The following is a 23,119-nucleotide window of genomic DNA, read 5'->3' on the forward strand; positions in this document are numbered from 1 at the left end:
GGGGGAGGGTGGGGGGGGATTTAAGAGGCATTTGTGAGAGATCCTAATGTCAAAATGTTATTAGAGAGAGCGGCAGCATGCAGAAACTGGAGAGAGGAGGAGGAGACAGGAGAGGAGGTGGGTCAAAGACAGTGACCAGGGTTAATCTAAATGCCTTTGATAACCATGCAGTAATTCTCTAAAAGGGCCAGAGCGCTCAGCTGAGACAGACTCGCTGCCTCTGTGGGCAGATTGCTGAGAAATAGAAATGACACTGGGGCCAGTGTGTGTGTGTGTGTGTGTGTGTGTGTGTGAGTGAGAGAGAGAGAGAGAGAGTGTGTGTGTGTGTGTGTGTGAGAGAGCTGATATGTAAGCGTGTGCATGCATGGGGAGGGGCATGTGTGAATAAAGGTGAGGTTATTTACCCTTGTCTATGAATCCCGATGCCCATCATGTATTTATGCATAGAACTGACTCTAAATCAGATGTTGATGTGCAAAAAGTTCCCTGTTCTAATCTGCATTTCTATTCTCTATTACTCCCTGGCCTTCACCTGAGGAGGAGAGAGGGACTAACAGGACCTGCGCTGCATAAACGCTGGCCTGAGAGCAGCTGTCAATCATGCTGACTGGCAGGCGGGCGGGACTGATGGACAGACTCAGAATGTAGAGTAACCTACCGCGAGGCCGAGAGCAGCAGCAGCAGCAGCAGCAGCAGCAGCGGCTACACGTTCACTTACATGCAGGCGAACAAACCGCTTACCGTCACTTTTTAAGCATCTTTACAAATAAACTCTAAGTTGTTTAACATTTAAATGAATTTAGGCTGTAAATGAATCTAAAATACAGCAGCTCTGCTTAAAATTTACCTGCAGTTTTTATCTTTTTTTATTCACGCTTTACTCCTTCATACTTTCTACTCAACGCCTGAAACTCTTCAAAAGCTTACATGTGGATTTCGTTTCCTTTAGACGGCGCCCGGCCAGCTGTTACGCTGAGATTAGTTTAACCGGCTGCTGCTGTAAGCTTCATATCAACCCTTCACACATGAGAGCGGTATCAATCTTCTCATCTGACTCTCCGTATTTCCCAAAACATCTAATTACTGCTTTAATATCGTAACTATCTACTCTGTAGACGTGGCAACCTACTGTGTGTGTGTCTGTGTGTCCTGGAGGTTGATGTTTGTGCTACATAAATAAAATCATCTTGACAAACTAAAAAGACAGATGTACATTGACTTAAGATGCTTTTGAGACTGTCGTTGAAATCGTTTTTCTACAGTGTTTGCATTTGATTTCTTTTTGTTCACTGAAGTCAAACCGACGCCAAATAACAAGACGGATATGACGAAGCTGCTCGTATCACCGGCGTCGCCTTGGGCTGAACGTGGATTAACGTTGGCTCACGTCACGTCACCCCCCGTCCTCCGACGAGGTTGCTTTTCTTGTGACAGTGAGGAAAGTATTAACCAAATTAATCGTCGTGATCCAGATTAAGTCGGCGAGAATTGTAAATGTCGGTTTTGATATCGTTTCTGTGAATCGTCTGCCGACAATCCAAACAGAAACTGGTACAAACTTAATTTGAAATGTACAATATGAAAAGTGAACGACAAGTACGACCACAATTTAGATTCTGGGCTGAAACTGAATAATGGTTTGATTCCTTCATTGTAAATGGAAAATCTTTGTGTCTTGGAATTATAATCAGTTCAGTTTTTTGACATTTTAGCTATTAACAATTAAATGTATATTAGTCTACAAATTAAGCCTGAATGAAAACAATTAACATTTCATTTAGTGACAGCAGAAAAAATAAGCACCTATCAGACGGATTCACACACCATCAATATTCTGATTGTAATTCTCCGGATTCAAAATCTTCAAAAACGACAGCGGCACCAAAAACCTGACTGTGAAACACACAAAATAGATACAGCAACAGCAGAAAGAACCGTCTGGACATTTTCCTCCCGGGGGGGGAATGACAAGATATAAAATACACCGAACGTGCCGAGCCGCTCACACACCGCGGAGAGAAAGGAGCCGTCACACTAGGAAAGGTCAACCATCAGATATACACAACACGGAGACACAAGGGACGCAACATCTGACAGAGAGAGATGGAAGGTGACAGAGAGGAGGAGAGAGATAAGAGAGAGAGATAAGAGAGAGAGAGAGAGGGAGAGAGAGAGAGAGAGAGAGGGTGGACTTATAGATGAGACACAGAAATAGAGTTCAAGGGTGTGGAAGAGCAAAAGACAGCCAGGGTGAGAAAGACAGACTATAAGAGATACAGGAAACAGGGAGAGCAGTTGTACCATCCTGACTGGCTATAAATATAAGAAGGCAGAAAAGGTCAATAGTTGGCGTCTGGAGCAGAAATGTTCCACGAGGGAGAGAGGCTCATTTCACCATCTCATATACTGCTCTGCTGTTCTGTCAGTGTCAGTGGCCGAGAGGAACAATTGACTCTCACACACACACGTTGATGGAGGAAATGTCATCCTGTGTGTTTCTAATGCAGAAACACACACACACACACACACACACACACACACACACACACACACACACACACACACGAGTGTATACTAACCTGCATGACGGAGGAGACGTTGGAGAGAGACAGGCCCTCCAGGTCGGACAGCAGGCTCGAAGACAGGACTGCGGACTTTGGCGTGTTTGTAGGTGCAGAGGAAACTGAAGGAGCCAAAGAAAGAAAACAACGACTCAAGACAGGCGCTCTGTGGAGCAGTGGCGCGCGTTGCCGTCGACAACAGTGTCTTTTTTGTGATGCTGCCACTAGCGGGCGCCAAAGACTAGAATTCTCAAATCCTGCATCAGCAGCTTTAAAACAGACACATTATCACCTTATAACAATGCAATAGGTTTTTTTCTAGCGCAGTTAAGGACGACTTTTAATAAGGGTTTCAATATTTTTGTGTTAATTTAATTCATTTAAAAATAAAACTGATTCGTAAAACTGCTTCAGGATTGTATCTGAGGTGATTTGTCCCATTAATACATAAGTATTAATTGTGTTACAGCAGCTTGTTACTGTAAAACTTGTTTCCTAAAGGGAAGCGTATGATCTGTGCTGCATTATTATAAGACAGGAGATCTGATTGACACCTGGCTGAATTAAAAGTATTGCTGTTATTATTGTTGCCTGAGTAAAAATAACGCACATGTTTGTGATTGTGAGACATGACATCTGTTTAGTCAAACAGGCTACAGCCATTAAATTAAAGCTGTTTGAATTTATCAGATGTGTATGATGTTATTTACGTGTGTCATTCATATCGTCACCTTCCTAAAATAATGGCCTAAGTCATGTTTTGACAAAAATGTTTTTTTTGCCTAAATCACCCCCTCATGATGCTGGCCACCTCTGGTAAAATCGCCTGAATCCTCAGTTGAGGGGAACATGCAATTCTACCCCCGGTTGTATAATGGCCTATGTCAAAAGTGTGACTCTTTTGTTGAGTTTTTTGTGTTTCCTGAAAAACCTGAAAAAATGACTTAGGCCATTATTTTAAGAGGGTGTCGATATGAAAAGTTGGACGTCTGGAACAGCCTGGCAGAGATTGAGGCAGAGAATACGGCGGCACTGATTATTAGTAGATGCTTGTTCTGATTTACACGAGCCTTGTATCTATAAATGATGCAAACTGTGATGTTTTCATCGAGCTGCTGCACATTTTTATTGGAGGGCTGGATTTGATCCACAGGCCGCCATTTACCTACCTGCCTTGTTTAGTTGTTGTGGCCATTGTACTATATATTGCATATTTACACATCCAGCAGAAAACTCGTATTCATTTGCAGCCGTGTTTCTGGCCACCTGACAAATCTAAGCCCGATATTCACTCTCGCATTAGCTCCTTCAGCTCAAGAGAAAAATATCTGGTTCATTAGCTGGTAGGAATTTGCTTTGCTTTTGTTTGTCAAGAGATGCTGATGAAAAACAGGGTTTGTGAACAGAGTTTTTTGGGCTAGAAAACCAAAACAACGAGCTAAACCAGACTGAAAGACCAGAACTGGGGGGCATTACAGAGCTGGATGTGGATTACACATCACACGCTTGTCATTTACCTGCTGTCCATGTAAAAGTAGTTAATCAGCATTAAGCTTAAAATTACAACCCTCTTCTGAACTGTTTGTTTTGATAAATGGTGGAAAACTGACTGATTCTCAGTGTCAAAGTGCAGATACACTCACAGTCATCTAGATCCAGTAGTGAGACTTCCTTCTTGGACTTCACCTCCACCTGATAAAAACAAACACAACAACACGTTGATGAGCGAACGGAAGGAGGAAGAACAATGAAGAACAACTCACAACAACAGAGATGAAACCGAGTGTTGCGCTTTTCGGTCGATGAAACGTCTCAATTTTTCAAGATAACGACAGGTTCATCCCAAAAACAGGTCTCCTGCATTTATATGTAACACGTCTGAAATCTTTCAACGAGCGGTCACGCCCAGTGTCATGTCGCAAGCGATGCACGCCACCTCGTGCGACTGAGCCGGGCTTGTCAGGTGTTCGACTTGTGGGAATTGCAACATACGCCTCTGACTCGCACCCGCAACAGACCCAATAAAAATACATTTAAACATACGAGTGCTTTTATCACCCTTTCTCCACACCCTCCTAACCAACCGAGGCTCCACTCACGTCACATAAAGAACCATAAAATCCCACTCTACATACTCCAGGCAAGAAAACAGAAACAACAACAACAACAACAGCAACAACAGGACAGACGAGGGAGTGAGGGATGAGAATGAAAACAAAACAATAAAGTTAGAGGCCGTATCTTATCAGATCTTTCTCTGATTGACGCTTGGTGATGGTAATGGAGACGGAAACCTTGTTAGTAAATGGAAGTCTGAAAGAGCAAGAGAGAGAGAGAGAGAGAGAGAGAGAGAGAGAGAGAGAGAGAGAGAGAGAGGGAGAGAGGGAGAGAGGGAGAGAGGGATGCATAATTCATAGGCCATGCCCAAATGACAAACTGTATGAAATGAGAATTTCATAGTGCAGAAAAAGGGAAGGGAGGGCGAGAAATAATGAGATGAGCAGAACAGGTAAGAAAAAGATGGTGAGGGGTGAAACGGAGGCGAGTGAAAAGAAATGAATAAATAAATAAATAAATAAAGCTGATAACATGGAAGCGAAATTATATCCCACAGTATGAATTGTGATTTCCAAAGCTCCTGCCACACGTGGAACCCGAGGGGAAAGCGACTAGGTGTAAAGAGTTCCTCCATGATCCTGTTTACAACCATCACATCCTGCGCCGGGTTCACACGCGACGTGCCGCAGATTCTGGAGAATATCTCACACAACTCAAACTACACATCCCAGCATGACAAATGTATGTGTTTCTGTAGCTTCAGTTAAGTATTATTAAATGTCTGACAATCCAAATCAACATTTTTTGTTTTTAAGTGCCGGATAATTAACTAATATTGGATGAGGTCTGTTGTCATGGCTACGAAGATCTATAAGAGCTGTCATTTTATCATACTTTTTTTTTTTATTCTATTTGCACAATGATGGACATCCAGATGATGTACTCTCACGTCATGAAGGGTGAATGTTTATAGAATAAAATCTGTGCTTCATATCGGACAATCTGAAGTGCTCCTGCTTCCTATTGTGTAGAAATATACTTACTTGATTTGTTGTTTAATATTTATAATTATAAAAGGTGTGTGTGAGCGTTACTATGCTCCGCTCTCTAATCAAGCCAGCCATCAAAACAAACTAACAAAATAAAACTCCTACAAGCCCACACAGTCCTCTAAATGTGTTATTCTTATAACAATCAAAACACACAGTGAAAGACAGTCATGTAATACTTGTGCCAGACGTTTTTTTAACGCCTGAGTAAATATTAAAATGTTGAAAAGTGGTGTTTTCTTTATGTTGTATTTTGGCAAAAGTTTGATTATTTAGTATCTATGATGATCTACAAGTCAGAAACTTTCTAATAGATTTGTATCGTATCTCAAGCTGGTTTGATCCTCCGTCACATGTGAATTCTCAAAGTTCATCATAATGTCACCTTGGGTTTGGACTTGACGTCACTCTTCTTCTTCTGTGGTGTAGGTGGGTCTGAATCCGAGTCGTCTTCAGAGTCTGTCTCCGAGGGGGAGGAGCTTTCAGATGATGAGCTGCCGGCGTGGGCCACGGGTCCGTTACCGTTTTCATCCGAGTCACTGAAACACACAGGAACAGCACAAAACCGCCTCAGACATGGGATCAATGCAAGTAATAGAATACATGAATATATATATAAAAAAACAAAACACTACTGTCCATTTATTTTGCTTTTGAAATATTAGTTTTACCACTTCATTTACATAAAACGTGTTCAGCCTCCATTTATATAATTTGCAGAAATAGTCTAGGAACCAGCGGGCAGAGCGAACTTCGGTGATATTTCTTTTCTTTTCCAAACGGAGAGCTTGAGCTTGGCGCGCTCACAACAACAAAGATCAATCTGTTTTTGTTTGTGAAGTTAATTCAATGTTGCATTCGCTCAAAAAGATTTTCCCCATCTTTCTCCTCTCTCTTTCACTTGCTCTGTCCCTCTTCAATTTGTCCCGATAATGAGTGTTTACTCCGCCTGCCTGGGATTTTCAGCCGTTAAATTAATGAGGGGAATTGTGACGGTAACTGGCTTTTTAACTTGGGTGATGATGAAAAGCCAGTATTAATTTGGCCTACAGATTTCATTTGCTGCGAACAGGAAAAAGTGATATAAATCACTGTGGGCCTGATTAGGCCCTGCCTGAAATGACTGGGCCATAATGAGGGCATTATGCTGTGTTTGTTGTGGAAGCGCTGGGGTGAGCTGCTCTAATTACTGTGTGTATGTGTGTGTGTGCATGTTTGTGTGTGTTTGAGCACCGGGGTGAGTTGCTCTAATTATACTCTCTAATGGAGAGAACAGGGTCAGCCGGCGGCCTGTCACACAGCAGAGTCAGGTACGCTCTGTGTGAGTTTGTGTGTCTGTGAGCAAATGAAGTAGAGTGCATAAGAAAGTAAATTTGCCAGTGTGTAAGAGAGTGTGCGTGAGCATATTCAGCAGTAATGACTTAAATCTCATTCATTGGTAACACCAGGCTGCTAAATGACCAATCAAAAGTCATTATCCATTAGCCATGTAAATGTGGGTTACGCTACTGGAGGAAAATTCTCCTTGATTAGCTTGTTAATGGAACTCACACTAACGATATTCTAGCAGCTCTGCCAGCCTGAGTGTGTGTGTGTGTGTGTGTGTGCGCGTGTGTGTGCGTGCGTGTGTGCATGTGTGAGACAGAGGAGGTGTGTATACAGTGCACTACAATAGGTGTGTGTGAGTCAAACACAGATGCGGATCAAATATTTGGTGGCGGATATGAGCTTTGAGTAAGAGTTTTCATTCAAACCGTTTATTTGGGTTGTGTAGACAGATATTCTGTGTTGCACTTACAGTTTTAATGGGTATTGATTATTCCCTATGTATTCAATACTGATTTGTATCGTACTATTGCTATTACCCTGAGTCAGACTGAGATATGTGAACTTATGGCTTGGTTTCTGATATCTGCACATTACATTACACATTACAGGACAAATTTTAAGTTTTATTCTCTCTTTTAGGTTTTAGTCTCTTTACACACTCAAAAGTGCTCGTGTAAATAAACAGCCAATCACAACTGATTGATTGATTAGAGCTTGGTCCAAGCGTGCTGCATGCTGATTGGCTCACTGACACTGATGATGCAGATTTACTCATTTACTCCTTAAGTATCAAAATTTGGTATCGAATGACGAGACATTTTTCAGTCCTCAATAGTATCAAACCATAAAAGCATTGAAGTTGCCGACGAGTGAAACTGACATTAAAATGGACACATCGAGGTCCAAACATCCAAACATCTGGATTCAATGGGGACTACAAATCAATTTGTTTCCTGTAAAACATTTTGTAATTTTCCCTAAAATAAAACTTGAATAACATTTGAAGCGAATCACGATAATGTTAGTTCTTTTTTTTCTTGCCTGAGCTTTGCATCATTATCATATCTCATTAATTATCTATTCGATATTGCTACTCGGCTTAAAATCCATCCAAACACTGTATCTGTGAGGTGGTGCGAAGCTCCAGTATTAGTAATATATGAGTGAGTTTCTTAACAGTCAAATCAAATAAAAAGATTAAAAAGACTAAAATCTTTTGTGAGGAAAGAAAAACTTGGAAGTGGTTGCAGTGAAAATGTCTGTGGGTTTTCGTGGAAGAAAAGATCAAAGTGAACAGAAGGAGGTACGGTGCCGGCAGGTGGGCTGTCATATAGATTATAAAAATGGCTGAAGTTTTGAACAGATGGGAGGTTGAGCTTATTGATGCAGCAAAGCACTGATCACATTTGTTGTTGCTTACGACTCCGGTGCTTCTCACGGACACGCACCTGTCTAATTAGCTGAGCCAGGAAGAGAAAAAGAGAAGGAAACAGGTAACATCTGGACTCAGGGAAGAAAAATGATGCTTTCAGTGAGTCTACCAGACTGGAGGGATTTACAGTACCTGTCAGCAGCAGTCGGCTTGTTTTTCTTCTGCGGCGCCGTCTTGGTCTTTTTCTTCTTCTTCTTCTTCTGCTCTGATTGGGATTCACTGGAGCTGTCTTCAGATCCGCTCGAACTCTTTCCCGAATCGCTGGAGGACTTTTCCGACTCGTCGCTGCTTTCCTCCTCACTCTCGCTGCCCGACTCTGGACAGACATTCACATACACATCAAACATAAACGCATATAATTTTCAGGAAATGAAACCCTGTTTTGATACCATCTGCGGTCTGCATCGTTTCGGTGATAGCTATTCAGTGTATTTACTTTCTGTAATCAGTTATTGGCGGAGTCCACCATTCTGCCATTAAAGTAATCACACCCCATGTTCCCTTTCACACACAGACATATATACATGGACGCCACCATATTGGACCAAGGGCTGCAGTTTTTCTTGGTAAAAAGCATTATAACGTTTGTGTCTCTCAACCGACTTCAAAGAGTCATTTCTATATTCAAGGATTTATCGTCTACATGGAGTAAAAAAATAAAAGTTTGGTCTCCAGTTACTGATAATCGCGATGGTTTTGGCTGCTTATTATTATTATTATTATTATTATCATCATAATAGATTAAAAACACACAGACGGACACAAACCTTCACTGCTGCTGTTGCTGCTGCTGCTGCTGCTGCTGTCTTCACTGCCGTTGCTATCAGAGCCTTCCTCTTCTTTCTCATCTTCATCGTCCGAGTAGAACTTGTCGTCGGACTTGGACTGCTTGGTCTTCCCGACTAATGGCGCCCACTCTTTCACCTGAACAGATGAGGCGGAGCAAAGGGAGGCAATTTTAAATTGCAACATTCAGGATTAATAATTTACTTCCAGATTTTGAATCAATCTAATATTTTATTCAAGATTTATCAGATTGTTGTTTCTAATGTGAAGAAAACAAACCAGAAGAGTCCGGGACAAAAACAGTTACCTGATGTATTTTCTGTTAAATCTGCATTATACTTAAAACTAGGAATAAAGTTTGTTGACACAACTGTTTGTGTTCCCTTTTATTGTTGTTTATTGTTTTATTAGATCCCCATTAGCTGCCATAAAGTAACAACAATAAAGCTTCAGCTGGCTGAGGGAAAATAATAGGATCAATAGTATCACTCGCAGAAAAACAAAGCCCTTTAATTTGTGTAATTTTTGTTCTTTAACTTATAACAAGGCACAACAAAGTTGTTGTGCTTGAGCTGAATGGAGTAGGTGTGCATGAGCCCACAACACAAAGCATTTATACATCTAACTCTGCACAAGGAAAAAAAAAACAAACATATAAATCGCTCATTGAAAGTATCGATCATCAAATAGCGCTCACTTATCTATTCACAGCCGAGTCAGACATCAAGTGGTGGGAGAACAATCATGTTGGAAGCCAGTAAAAGTTTTTTTCAAACACCAAATACATATAAATAGAAATATTTGTTGTAGCAAACGGAACACATATCATTTTTAGCCAGAAGGTTCGGACGCCATTTCTGACGATGCTCACAAGGTGAAAATATTTGTTGGTCCTTCGCTCTTGAGAGTTCTGGATAAGAATCACTTGTCTCTTTGTGTACTTGTGCAATTGTACTGAGGTGCTTTGTCTATTATATTTACTGTGTGTGTGTGTGTGAGTTTGTTCTAATGTAAGAAAATCATAATCAAATATTCAAAAGAACTTTAATTAAAAAAAAATAAAATAAAATGTTGTGGAGTATTTCCAGCTGCATATAAATACACATCTGCTTCTCTAGTGAGTATTTGTGGCAGCAGAACGTGGTAATGAAGGATCATGTCAGCCAACATGTGTGTCTGCTGATGCGTTCTTAATAGCTTTTGGACAACAACAGCGCTCTATGGCACGAAATAAAAAAGACATATCAAGCTTTGGATACACGGACATTTCTCTGCAGAAATTATAAATATAGTTTAATATGCAAACAGCCACTTTCTGAGCCTTTTCGATCGCTGGTCCTTTGGACTTTATATTTAGAGAGGGGTCACCCTGGATGATGTTAACACCCTCTGGGAGGACAGCTAGACAAGAAGCCGGTGGAAATATACCACTCATCATTGTTATGTCTGCCTCCATTTCAGCTGGCACTTCATTTGGTTGGTAATGCTGAGTAAGTGCTCGGGAGCGTCGACAGTCGTGACCCCTGATGTTGTGTTGATACACAATTATTAACGAGCCTTTTGAAGTGACACTCCTTACCTAATATATTGTTTTCAACTTCGAGCACTTTGCCCTTCCAATCATCAAATATTTGCTAATCTCTCAGTTAAACCATTATCTGTAATGTAAACAACATCGAAAAGAAACAGCATCATAATGAGAGTTTCTTAGTGGGAACTGTGCAATCAGCATCACTTTAATATGATTCATAATGAATTGCTAAACTGCAGCAGTGAATAATGATGCATTTCACACCACTACAGACACCAGAAGCCTTTACTGTCACAATATACATCTGTAGTCTCTGTATTTCCAGCAATATAATATCACAAAGTAAACATCTTGTGATACCAGCCGCAGTTTAAATGTCAAAACAATAAGAAAAACCGCAGCATCATCGTCTTATTCATGTTTGCAGAATAATAATTTATTATTACTGCCGACACAGCCAGTGAAAGTGAAGAGACGATAAACTACTACGGTGCATGTTTGAGTTAGAATCAGGCAAGTGTGAAGTGTAACTGCGGCCCTGTTCACACCCGGCATTAACATGCGGCTTCAGTGATGCGATCACAAGTGGTCGGTTCACACCCGCTTTAAAATCTAGGTACTGATTCTGACATGCGGCCCAGACCACCTTCGAATGGTGGTCCGAGTGATCGGATCTCAAATGCGTCTTCGATGCGTCTCGGGTGCGTTCACACCGGAACGTGTGATCTGATCACCAGAGACAGATGTTAATACCAGGTCTAAGATAAGAGATATGCGATTCCTTACGGGCTCGATCACTTCCACGTTCCTCACAGACTGATCGGGAGCAACCGGCGGCCAGTCCGACAGCTCCTGGTATCCAGTGGCTTTGGTATTGAGGCTGTGGGAGAGAGTGCCCAGCTGGTAACGGTCACGATCTGGAAGCAGAGGAAATGAAAACTGAGAAGCTGAGAAGACAGGAGCGGTGGAAAGGAGGCAGTGATATCAAAGTGAGGGTAAACAGATTAAAAGATAAGTTTAACGAATGGCAGTAACCTCGGTCTGTCTTTAATGAGGGAGCCAGTGACTAAATGTCACTGTATACAGAGCTTTAATGTAAGATCTAGGCATCCTCTCCGTGCATTTAACACACATTCCCTCTCCTCCCTCCCCAGTGGTCGACACAGGAAGATAATCAGTGTCTGTGCCTTGGGAGGTTTGCTCTAAAAACTGTGCTTTGCTAACAGAAAAGAGAAAAAGAAGAAGAAGAAAAAAAAAAAAAGACTTCAGTCGTGAATATTAAGAATGACAGGGGTGGTTAACGCTTTCCATAAACATCCAGTAGGTGCAAACTGCCTCTGAATTTTAATGTTGTAGGAGGCCGTTTCTGTCCCTTTTGTCAGGGAGGGAGAGAGAGAGAAGAGACAGCTAAATGAGAGAGATTTTTTCCCCCCTCTCAGTGTCTGAAAATGGTTAGCATTAGCTCAATAATTTACCCATCTCATTAGTCCAAGGTAAAGGGGTCTGACCTAACCGCCCTTCAGAGAGACAGACACACCAGAATAATAAAACCACCGCCTGAATCAACTTTGCATGCCACTGGAAATGGAGCCGCTCGATGCGAAATAGAGGTCCAGTTAATATGTATTCAGTGATTGGCTGAGATGAACTACCAGGCACACGCGGGAGAAGAAAGGTATTTAATCTTTAACCTGTTTAATGTTTCAAAACAAGGATAAGAGGTTGATATTATAAAATGTATGAACTACCTTTGAAGGCAGACTCCAGCACCGGAGCGGGTTTGGGCGCCAGCAGGATGCGTCGAGCGTACTTGTTGAGGGCTCCGCTCTTCTCGTTGGGGACTATCAGCTGCCGTATGAAGCGCGTTCGGTCTCTGATGTCGTAGTTCTGGTCGTATTTGCCCAGGTTCAGGATGTACTGGGTCAGCAGCTTGGTCTGGGGGTGAGATATTGACATGGTTGAGATATTTAAAGCACGTAACTTCCCATAAAACTTTACATTTCTGTTTTTCTTTGTGATTAAACAACATGATATAATATATATATAAAGTTACGAGCTTTATGGCTGTTTGTAGGTGTATTGTCAAACTGTGGATAAAGCCTCAGGCGCTGGTTCTCTCCGTTTCCAGTTTTTAAGCTAAGCTAAGATAACTACTTCCTGATTTCCGCTCCGTACTTGATACGAGAGTGGCATCAATCGTCTCATGTAACGGTCATGTAACAAAAAAACATATGTATTTCCCAAAATATCTAATTATTCCTTTAAAAATCAGTAAAAGCTGGAATATACTGCATATAACTGAGCATTTTTCTCTCTCTGGAGAAGCCTGGATAAGAAGAGCACTTGTTACTCTGGCAGGAATAAAAACAAAAGCTACTGCTGCCACGAAGGAAGCACTACAACCCGAACTCTTTACTCCATTGACTTTGTGTCTTTCTCTCTGCTCCCCGACACATTACACAGAGCTGGAGGTTTAATGATGTGCTCGTTTGAAGGTGGGGAGGGGTGGGGGGTGCGTCTGGGCTCATAAACCCAGCTCAGAGGCTAAAGTCGGCCCATCTAACTGAATGGCCCTGTAGACACCGAGCAGCGCCAGGAGATGCGCCATTACACTAAAGCCGTCTCATTTGCCGCTCTATATTTAAACCAGGCGTTTAGCTCCGAGCTGCAGACGTGTTCAATTACAGCAAGACAAAGATGTTTCTTGTGAAATACAAAAAATGAAAACAAAGATTCATGACCTCACATTTAGACAAATCTCAGAAATCAGCAGCATTAATCCAGCACCACATTCGCCTCACGCTCGGGTCAACGCCACAAAAAGTGTCTCAGTGCTGGTTTTTCTGCGTTTTATTCGTCACCTGTTTAGAGTTGATCAGGTAGAGTTTGGCTGCCAGGTTGACTGTCTGCAGCTTGACTATGTCCTCCTCGGCTGTGAACGTCTTGGCCATCTTACGAAGGACATCAGGGGCGATCTTCGGCACCCTCTCGCAGTACTCTCCCATCAGCCACAGGATGCTGGCTCGGGCCATGGGGACCTGCAAGTTCAGGTGAGTTATATTGTTATTTTAATTAATTTCTTCCTGTCTTAACTTTTCATGTTGAACAAATGGGTTACAGATTTAATCGTACCGTGATGTTGTCGAACAGCTTGGCCATGTGTTTGATGATCTCACTGTGCTGGGTGGGCTGAGTCTGGAGCAGCTTCTTTATCACCACAACGCTCTCGGCCACCACCGTCTCTGCAGAGACGAAACAAGTTCTCACAACAACACAAAGAAAAACACACAACTACACAGTCACACTGCCTCATTATACTGTGCAAGTTAAACACGTCATAACAAAAAGTAACCGCAGATATGTGCGCTCAAAGAGTTTTACCGTCTCTGTTGGAAAGGAGCAGCACCAGACCGTTGAGACAGGTGTCCGTCACCTCAGAGATGTTGGTGGCGCACCTGCCGATTGCCTGAATCGTGGCTGCCGCAAACGCCTTGTCCTGACTCTTCACGTAGGTCTGAAAAGAGAAGAGAAGTTCAATACCCCAAAATCTCAAAGTGGACACTAACCCATGACTGTAAGAAACAAAACGCAAACCTGAAATTCCCTCAGAATAGTGGAGATGTTTGCTTCATTGGCGAGGTTGGTCAGGATCTCCAGCTGCAAAGATCAAAAGGGAGGTTTATAGTTAATATCTAATAAAGTGGTTGTGATACGGGCTCAAGTGGTAAAGGTCGATAAGATTTTGAGTTTCTCAAATGATGTTCAGAATTTGAAGGATGATTCCCACCATTGCCCCTTATTTGCGACCGTATTGTAGGACACTAATGTACATGATTGCACAAAGTAAACAGGCGGTTACCTTCAGTGTTTTGATATGTGTAGCGTCTGTAGATCTGACATAGAAACTCTTCATGTAGGGCTCAAACATCCCCTGTTTGAAGAGAATTCACGTTATTACAAATCCCACAACGAATTTACTGTTCCAAGAAAAAAAAACAAAAGAAAGATAAAAACGTACTTTTCTCTGAATAGACATGGTGGCGATGTTCTGCAGCACGATGTACTGCACCTCTCTTTGTAAAAGAGAAACAAGATGACATAATCAGACATCGACAACATGGACACAGAGATACAGCGAACTCAGTGTTAAAGGTGTTTTATTTGAAGTGTTGATCCACATTTGTAGTTTTAAGTAACAAAAACCATCTCAGTGTAGTTTTACATCTCCTCTCTCAGGCTTCTCTCTGGAGCTCTAGTAACAACAGGTCGGTGAGCCAATCAGAAGAGAGGAGGTTCTGAGCCTCTCTTCTGATTGGCTAACTGTTTTCTGAGTGATCCAATAAAAATACAGCAGATTTCAGGTAAAAACACTCAGAGAAACCAAATCATGCAAGGTTTGGATGGTGGGTCCAGGTGGGCGGGGCTTGGTGACTGCTTTGTTGTGACATCACAAAGTTCCAGAAGTCCTGACGGCTGGTTTTAAGGCTCAGTTTCTGAATACAGGCTGTGTGCATTTCTCTGTGGACTGAGGCTTTGATACTTTCACAGTATTAATATAGAAGCTAGACCTGATCTATAATCAAACAACACATGGAAATTCACTATTATATAATATGGGACCTTTAAGTCATCCATCACAGACGACTTGGGGAGGAGGCAAACGGAGATGCAGTGTATTTTTCGCGTTACCTGTGGCTCCTTAGTAGTCGAACCAGTGACTTCGTGACAATGCTGACTTCATGTTTAGGGGCCAGATGCCAGTAAAGCTGAGCGACAGACATCACCACCTGAGAACACAACAACTCAGTTAGAAATGAAAAAGATTAATTCTAACTTGATTTTTATGCTTTTTGAACACTTGGAAAAGCACTTTTAAACTTCTAACCACTTACTTCTGTTACAACACCGACAGTATGTTTGCCATCTGTCAACCCAAGCTAAAATAAAACACATTCGCTCACATGCATTTCTTCGGGGCTCCACAAAGGCACTCATTACATGACTCTATAAAGGTAATTTTTCAGCCGCGCTTTAAATAGCCAGAGGACGTGTGTCCATCGTTGCAGGCAGAATGGAAAGGTTCAGGCGTCTATGAAGATGGAGGATGTCACCGTGTTGTCGCGAGTAAAGAACCAGCGTGTCACATTTTAATCAACACTTTCATTTGGGAGCATTTTTCCTCCCGCTGCCACACAGCGACAGAGACCTTGAGACTCTTGGGTGATGGAGATCTGCACTCACTAGGGTTTTTTATATATATATATGTGTGTATTTTTTTTCAATCTTGGGGGGCAGGTGAGTGCGTGTATTCCTATGTCTTTGAGTTATGTGTCCAGGTGTGTATGTTGTATTTGTGTAAGAAAATGCATCTCTGGATGTATTATTGATAGGCAGTTCAACTGACAGTGTATATCCGTCTATACAGGGCTGCAGCAGCACTAGTTATGATATGAGATATGAGCAGTGGCCGCACTCAAAAAAACCTACGTTTACCCAATGTTAATATCTCTCAACAGGTTAAAAAGCTGCACATACACTTGCACACACTTTAACAATGGATGTCCATCAGCTTCATCCCAGCTGTGTGTTCTTTCTACGCTTAATGGCTGCCTTGCAGATAACGAGTATAAGCCTGTGTGACTCACGGCAGTGTTCCTGCTCTGCAGCAGAGGTTTGGTGTTCCTCAGCAGCAGCCTGTGATCTGGATCCATGACGTAAGGCTTGGCCTCCAGCTGCTGCTCCTTCTTCTCCTCAGAATCCGAGTCGTAGAACGTCTTCTCGTTGTTCTCATCGAACGTGGCACCCTGAAACACAAACAACACAACACATCACACTAATGCATTAAACTATCTCTTTGAGGTGTAGCCTCAAACGTCCGCCTGACTACGGAACACATACTACCATTTTTCCAACTGATTATTACCAGCTAAGTGTGTGTGTGTGTGTGTGTGTGTGTGTGTGTGTGTGTGTGTGTGTGTGTGTGTGTGTGTCCTGGAGATACCTACTCTGTACTGTACCACAGAGGTGGTTTTGAGGACTTTGATAGTGTTCATGGACTTCCCCTACCCGTTTGTGATGTACCACAATCCAACTGGATCCCGCTGGTGTCATATTCTTATAATATGGGTCAGCAAATAAAGTTTAAATTTTAAAAATTCTGCATTTTAAAATGTCCTACAACAGCTGAACACTACAGTTTATAGGAAATAATACTCAAACAATCACTTGTTTTTGTACAACAGTGGAGCTCTATGGTCCAGAGAATCGAGATGTACCAGGCTTCGGATACACAGACAATACTTGTTGGTAGGATCCGTTCACTGCATTGCCGACAAAAATAAAATGATGAAGTACCCCCACACTTATCCTTTGAGATCAGACAGACACACTGATAAAACAAGATTCATACTGACAGGATATATTCATGATTGTGACCTAGAAATAAGTGTTTTATTATTAAGAGTTCTTGTTGATATTCAGGACACTCGGGGGCAGGTGTGTCGCTTCCTGTGGTGCACATGAGATGCATCTTGCATCTCTAGGAAACTAACTGGGTAATTAGCATGAGCAGGAGTTGCTACCGTGTCTGCTTACCATCAAGGACGCTTACAAAGTTGAAAATAAGTAAATACATTTGGTGAATTGTCACTGTGTGGATTTGGACCCCCGATGGGTTTTGGTCCTTCGGGGGTCACGAGTGGCTCACCTCCTTCCAGGGGCTGATGAACTGCGTCCTGGCGTAGCGTGTCAGCATAGAGATGATGACCACCTGGCCCCACTCCTCCACATCCACCAGCAGGTTACACAGCTTCCTGTAGTTCTTGTGGATCAGGTCGATGCGATCTGGACACACTTCTTCGAACGCCATCACCACACTGCCGGCCACTAGCTACAGGAAACCATTGAGGGGGCGGAGAGGAGCAGAGCTGAAGCAATTTATGAGGGAAATACTGTTGAATTGTTTTTGTTTTTTGTTTTTCTGGAAGCTGTAAGAAAGTGTAGCTGTTTACAAATTGAAAGAATACTTTAACTCTTAAACAAGCTGTAATATACAGACTCCAGAGAAATAAAACACTGGTTAACAGATATGACGCTGAACAAAAGAAGTACTATTATTGCACTAAAATAAAATCACAATGCCAATTTACTATTCTGATTACAATATACACAGTTCAGCCTCTAAGAAGTTGCATGATAATTAGAAGGAAAATGTTTGCTCTTAAAAGTTTTATAAAACCCTGTGAAGGAAATCCATCAATAAGTGTTTCTCACACCTTCAGCGTAAATTATATCTTTTCTCAGGTACAAACCTAATTTTATGTTCAATTCACGGGGAAAGGAGCACGAGGAGGGAGCCGCAGCTGAGACAGCCAATAATCAACCATATTTCATTGGTGGGAGGAAAAAACCCATTTGGCTGTTGCATGCCCCCCTACCACCTCAACTGCCTGCTGGCTCGCTGACTGACTGTGAGACTGAGTGAGTGACAAGGCGGTGTGTATTAATATGCAAACAGCATTATCACGGGCAGGCAAGGGTGAAGAAGAAGAGAAAGGGAGCAGAATCTGGTCTTCCCAATTAAAGCCTTCTGGCCCCCGGTGGCCCTGTGGGAACCCGGTGCATTTACCCATCAGCATTGTCATGAGCCTGCATTGATTGTGTGCGCGTTTTTCTGTGTGTGTGTGTGTGTGTGTGTGTGTGTGTGTATGAGATGTGTGCGCACGCCGCTCCTGTCTGTAGATTCTCCAAGAAATCTGGGTCTTAAATCCGACTGATGATTGGCCTTTCTGACAGTTACATTACTGATGCTGATGAATGAATCACTGGAGGAGCAATGCAGCTACATTTTAGTGTATGAAGTTATATTTACCGAGTGACCCATACAGAAATTCTACGTACATTCAAGGACTGGCATTTGCAGGTGGATCCAGCTAGGGTAATTACATGATACAGCTAGCTTAACGCAGTTAACAGTCTGCACGTTACCAGACGCACGATACCCACGGTTGCAGGTTTATTATAGCTACATAGCTAAAACTAAGGTTGAACAATTAACCAAATATTATCAAAATCCCAATATGGCTATTTGCAACATCCAAATCTCAGGAGCTGGATTTTTTTCTTTATATATAAAAATGTATCACAACATACCAGAAAGAAAGCATTGTGGTGCTAAAGAGACACCCCAGCCGACAAATCATAGGAACATGTTTTGTTTGGTACAAGTCGCAGCAAAAATCACTTCTCTAAAAACAACACAAGCTGAACATTATAACCTTCATGAAGGAGGATTTATTACAGGACTGTTGCAATAAGATTAGATTAATTTTAGCTAGGTGTACCTAATAAAATGCATACGTCGTCCATGTTTACTGCATATCTCTGTGATGATATTTAAAGTATGGCACAATGAGTACAAATATCTCACCGCTCTAAAGCTGCATCTAATGAGTGTGCTTTCATGACTATATCTATTTGATTCGCTCTAGCGGGACAAATTAATGTCTGAGTGAAAGAGCTGTGTGATCCGTCTTTGGAAAATAAACTGTGTAGACTTTCTGCAAATATGTGGAAACCGACTCAACTATGAGTATGTGCTATAGGAAATTCCATGGGTAATTAGAAGCATAATTATTAGATTAAATTACTGAACAAGCTTACCTCCTTTGAGTTAGAGAAGCTGGTGATAGTTAGGGCTCCAAATGGAACGAAGCCATCTTGAATTATCTATTATTAGTAAAACCTGAGCTTTTCCTGCTTCGCTGGTACTTGCCACCACTGGCCACTTTGTTGGTTTGATGGTCTGAGATTTCTGCCACCAACCCAATACAAAGGAGGTGAACAGGATTTGGTTTGTGGCGCTCAAAGTATTATTAAATTACATTACGTTACTCTGAATAATCCACTGAATGTGGTGTGAACTGCTTTCATAGGGAATAACAGAAAGTAGTTCCAATGAAAACTGTTCACAACGACCAAACAACGATGTGAAGCGTTGTTCTAATTCACAGTGTAAATAAGTAAAACAGAGTAACACAGGCTTGTATTTATGTTAGAGCAGAGCTTCACAGCAGATTAAAGCACATCAGGTCTCTAACAGTCGTCAGTTATACAGTATATACGTTAAGTGTGAACAACTGTGCATTTTTTTTGCACAACGGCGTCATCCTCGCCTGGCGTTCTCCCCGGGCCTCCCCTGTCTCTAAGGCTATTACAGGCGGCACTATTTCTGAGCATGTGGATCCTGCCGCAAAGGCTTTGTGCATTCTCTACCAACTTCCCCCATTAGACACAGCTCCAAGGTAAACTACATGCACCATCAACAAAACTGACACCCCAATCTATGGAGTTCATACACCCTCCTCCCCTTCCTCCACCACCCCCCCTCGACCATATTATCTACCCTGCGTGACAAGCCGGTAATGGAAAAATCACACTAAGCAAATGGTTCTTCTAATAACAATAAATTTCCTATAAAATTATGAAGGGCCCAAACCGTTTCCTTGCATCTATTTTGCTATGAATTCTAATTAGGGTGCCAGAGAGGCAGAGAGTGCTGGGTCATCACGCCAGAGACAACGTGCGCCTTTTTGATTGATGGCCCGGTGTGGGGTCGGCCTATCCTCCCTGCGCTTGCTCCTCTCCTGCTCTCTTCCCTCTCCCTCCTTTTACTCTTAAATTAATGGGCGTCTCACCTAGCCCCTAATCATAGTGCCCCCCTCCCCTCCTCGCCCCCTGCCCCTCCTTTCTGTTCTCATTTCAATTTTGCAGAAGGTGCAGGGGAGGGGAGGGAGGGGGGTTGCATGGGAGGGATCGATCATTTATCTTGTAATGGCTGGATAATAGATCCATCACGGTAAAACAGCTGCACAAACTCCTATGTTGTCTCTGTCATCAGGCCTTCCCATTTTCTCTTTAAACCATCCTGCCTATAAGCAGCCCCCCGTGTGTCACAGCCATTTAACCAAACAGGCACATCTGTAAAGGTAAATGTCAGGAGGCCCGGACAACGCCACAGCCTGGAACAATAACCAAATGTTTCCTGCTTTAACAGGCAGCATCGTGACATCAGCTAAAGAGCGTTTAGCTAAATTAATTCACTGACTTGTAGTTAAATTGATCGATTAACATCACATACAGCAAAATTGCATTATTTGCATTGTTTTAAGCATAACAGTGAGGTAGCAAGAGAGCTTTTTAAAGTGACTGTGACAAAGTGGTTTTTAACAGCAGACATTTTGACTCGTCATAGCCATACACTGTAAATAAAGATGGACGTAGCCTTTTGAAGCTCAGAGTGAGCTGCTCTGCTGTAGCCATCTTGGCAGCACCTGACTCTACCTAACTGGGCAAAAAGGTGGGGCATGTGTGGAGCCAAGATTTTGGTGCATGCGGATACGCTCACCCACCTGTCACTCAAAGCAGCATGCCTTCAATTATGCATATCTTTAAGCCTTAATAAAATTTTGACGAGTGACTTATATAAAAAATTCAGCCCCTGTACAGTTGTCATGAATAAGGAAATGAGCTATAGAGAACAAAAAAGGCCGTAAACATGTTTATTAAAGCACAGGTGCAGTAAATACCGTCAATGATGGCTCCTCTGCCTTTAAATATTCCAGTAAGCCGAGGCAGTAATCGAGCATGCACAATACCTGGACCCTGACACTGACACAATGGACTGCAACCATCGTTATTGTTATTGCTATTGTTATGTGTACGTATGTTAATGTGACAGGCAACCTGTCCAGCATGTTGACTGTCTCTCGTCTACTGCATGCTGGGATTGGCACCTCAGAGAACAAGCAGTTTAGAAAACAAATACACAGATGTTGTTAAATACAGAACTAAGTTTCATTACCTGCTCATAATGTCAATTCATGCAAGTGGAAAAGAATTTCACTGTAATTTCACAGGTTCTCTAATGCATCATCTCACTATTATTACAGACAAGTTGAGGCTCTCATGAGAGATTTAAAGAAAAAGAAAATCGATAGCAGAGACTGAAATATAAATATGAACTTTTTCTCACTAGTACAGGTGTAGTATCAATAACACTGGATCCTATGTTTCCCATGATGCAACCAATAGGATATTTTTATCCCTACCTTCTAAATGCCGACATCAAACAATCAAAGTCACATCCCACGTGACTTCCTGCTACAAACGTGTGGCTGAAACAATCCTGATGACATCAACAAAATTCCTGCAGAGCTACAGAAGGCATTATACTGTTGTATCAGGCTGAGTAATACTGCTAATGACAAGTAAACTGAGATTTATGTGTTAAATTCTGTGGAGTAGCCCTTTACGTCAAGCCACATATTCCCCCTTCAGTTACGCACCAGGAACAGCTCACTGCACCGATTCACCTCCGAGACATCCTCCCTATCGTGCTGCAGTAAACTGACAAGAAGACTGTCCGCTGCTCTAAATGCTACATGGTACCATGTCCTAACATCATAAAAATGCATCACTTGATAGCTATTAAGTATCCACTATGTTTGGGTTTTTTCACCATTCATCACCAGCTGATAGTGCCTGTGCGTCTGTGTGATGATAGTGCCCTCTCTCTCTGTCCCCAGACTCACGATGTGGGCTCCAACGGGGAGAAGTCATCTGTCTTCGTTAGCGTCTGGGGCTAAATATGCTATGCATCTGGTACTGGGCTTTCCATCCCCCCTTGGCCTAAGCTGCTTTGTTTTGTTTGTATAATGATAGGTATACGCCATGAATACATAATTACGGCAAACTGTGCATGACTTGCACGAACAGAACCCGACGCACTCTGCATTCTGTAGCCAACGTCTACATATTTGAAATTGGCATTTAAACACCCTTAGTATTCACTGTGACCTCCTCAAATTAATGTGTTGCCTACTGACTTCTAATGGGCTGCCTGCATTGTGTCTGTGGCTGGCCTAAACACAGAATTTGAGAATCCAGCTCATTTACGGTTCATTTCGGAAAAAAAGAGAAGAAGTTGGCCTTTGAGAAAATTAAACTGACACTAGCATCAGTGCGAAAATTCCTTCCAAATGGACACTTAACAAGGAGCATCTGAAGATGTGTGGGTTTAAGTGGGTGTTAACAAACCATGGCATTGCCGAATGAGCTGTGGGATGGAGAGCGGAGAGGAGAACCGCTTGACTGGGGCGCCCTCCAGTGGTCTGCATTCTCCAACATGGGAAATAAGACAGCACAGCCCCTCACTGCTCAGCCTGTACTTACTGTGCTTTTGTCTTTCAATAGTTTCTCTATCACTTCAATCAGCTGCTCCTTCTGTTCTGGATCCAGGCTGAAGACAACAGAGAGAGACAGAGAGAGAGACAGGGAGAGAGAGAGAGAGAGCTTTGGAATAAATATGTGTCAA

The 23,119-nt window shown here is 42.3% G+C and overlaps 1 protein-coding gene across 2 annotated transcripts in view; it reads right to left on the reverse strand.

Annotated features, from left to right (window-relative positions):
* Positions 1 to 23,119, reverse strand: part of ap3b1a (adaptor related protein complex 3 subunit beta 1a) — a 55,196-nt gene that overhangs the window by 19,502 nt on the left and 12,575 nt on the right. For both annotated transcript variants that reach the window (XM_023422333.2, XM_023422332.2), the window contains exons 6-22: positions 22,978 to 23,044; positions 17,453 to 17,635; positions 16,392 to 16,550; positions 15,436 to 15,533; positions 14,765 to 14,819; positions 14,606 to 14,677; positions 14,341 to 14,403; positions 14,128 to 14,260; positions 13,879 to 13,988; positions 13,608 to 13,784; positions 12,495 to 12,681; positions 11,533 to 11,663; positions 9,197 to 9,353; positions 8,562 to 8,745; positions 6,054 to 6,207; positions 4,205 to 4,253; positions 2,580 to 2,683 (exon numbers count right to left, since the gene is read on the reverse strand). In XM_023422333.2, the coding sequence (XP_023278101.1) occupies positions 2,580 to 2,683; positions 4,205 to 4,253; positions 6,054 to 6,207; positions 8,562 to 8,745; positions 9,197 to 9,353; positions 11,533 to 11,663; positions 12,495 to 12,681; positions 13,608 to 13,784; positions 13,879 to 13,988; positions 14,128 to 14,260; positions 14,341 to 14,403; positions 14,606 to 14,677; positions 14,765 to 14,819; positions 15,436 to 15,533; positions 16,392 to 16,550; positions 17,453 to 17,635; positions 22,978 to 23,044 (2,083 nt within the window). The remainder of the gene's footprint in view (positions 1 to 2,579; positions 2,684 to 4,204; positions 4,254 to 6,053; positions 6,208 to 8,561; positions 8,746 to 9,196; positions 9,354 to 11,532; positions 11,664 to 12,494; positions 12,682 to 13,607; positions 13,785 to 13,878; positions 13,989 to 14,127; positions 14,261 to 14,340; positions 14,404 to 14,605; positions 14,678 to 14,764; positions 14,820 to 15,435; positions 15,534 to 16,391; positions 16,551 to 17,452; positions 17,636 to 22,977; positions 23,045 to 23,119) is intronic.

This window comes from Seriola lalandi, unplaced genomic scaffold (assembly GCF_002814215.2).
Source record: "Seriola lalandi dorsalis isolate HSWRI2012SDOR001 ecotype SW California unplaced genomic scaffold, Sedor1 jcf7180002054680, whole genome shotgun sequence".
Classification (NCBI taxonomy): Eukaryota; Metazoa; Chordata; class Actinopteri; order Carangiformes; family Carangidae; genus Seriola; species Seriola lalandi.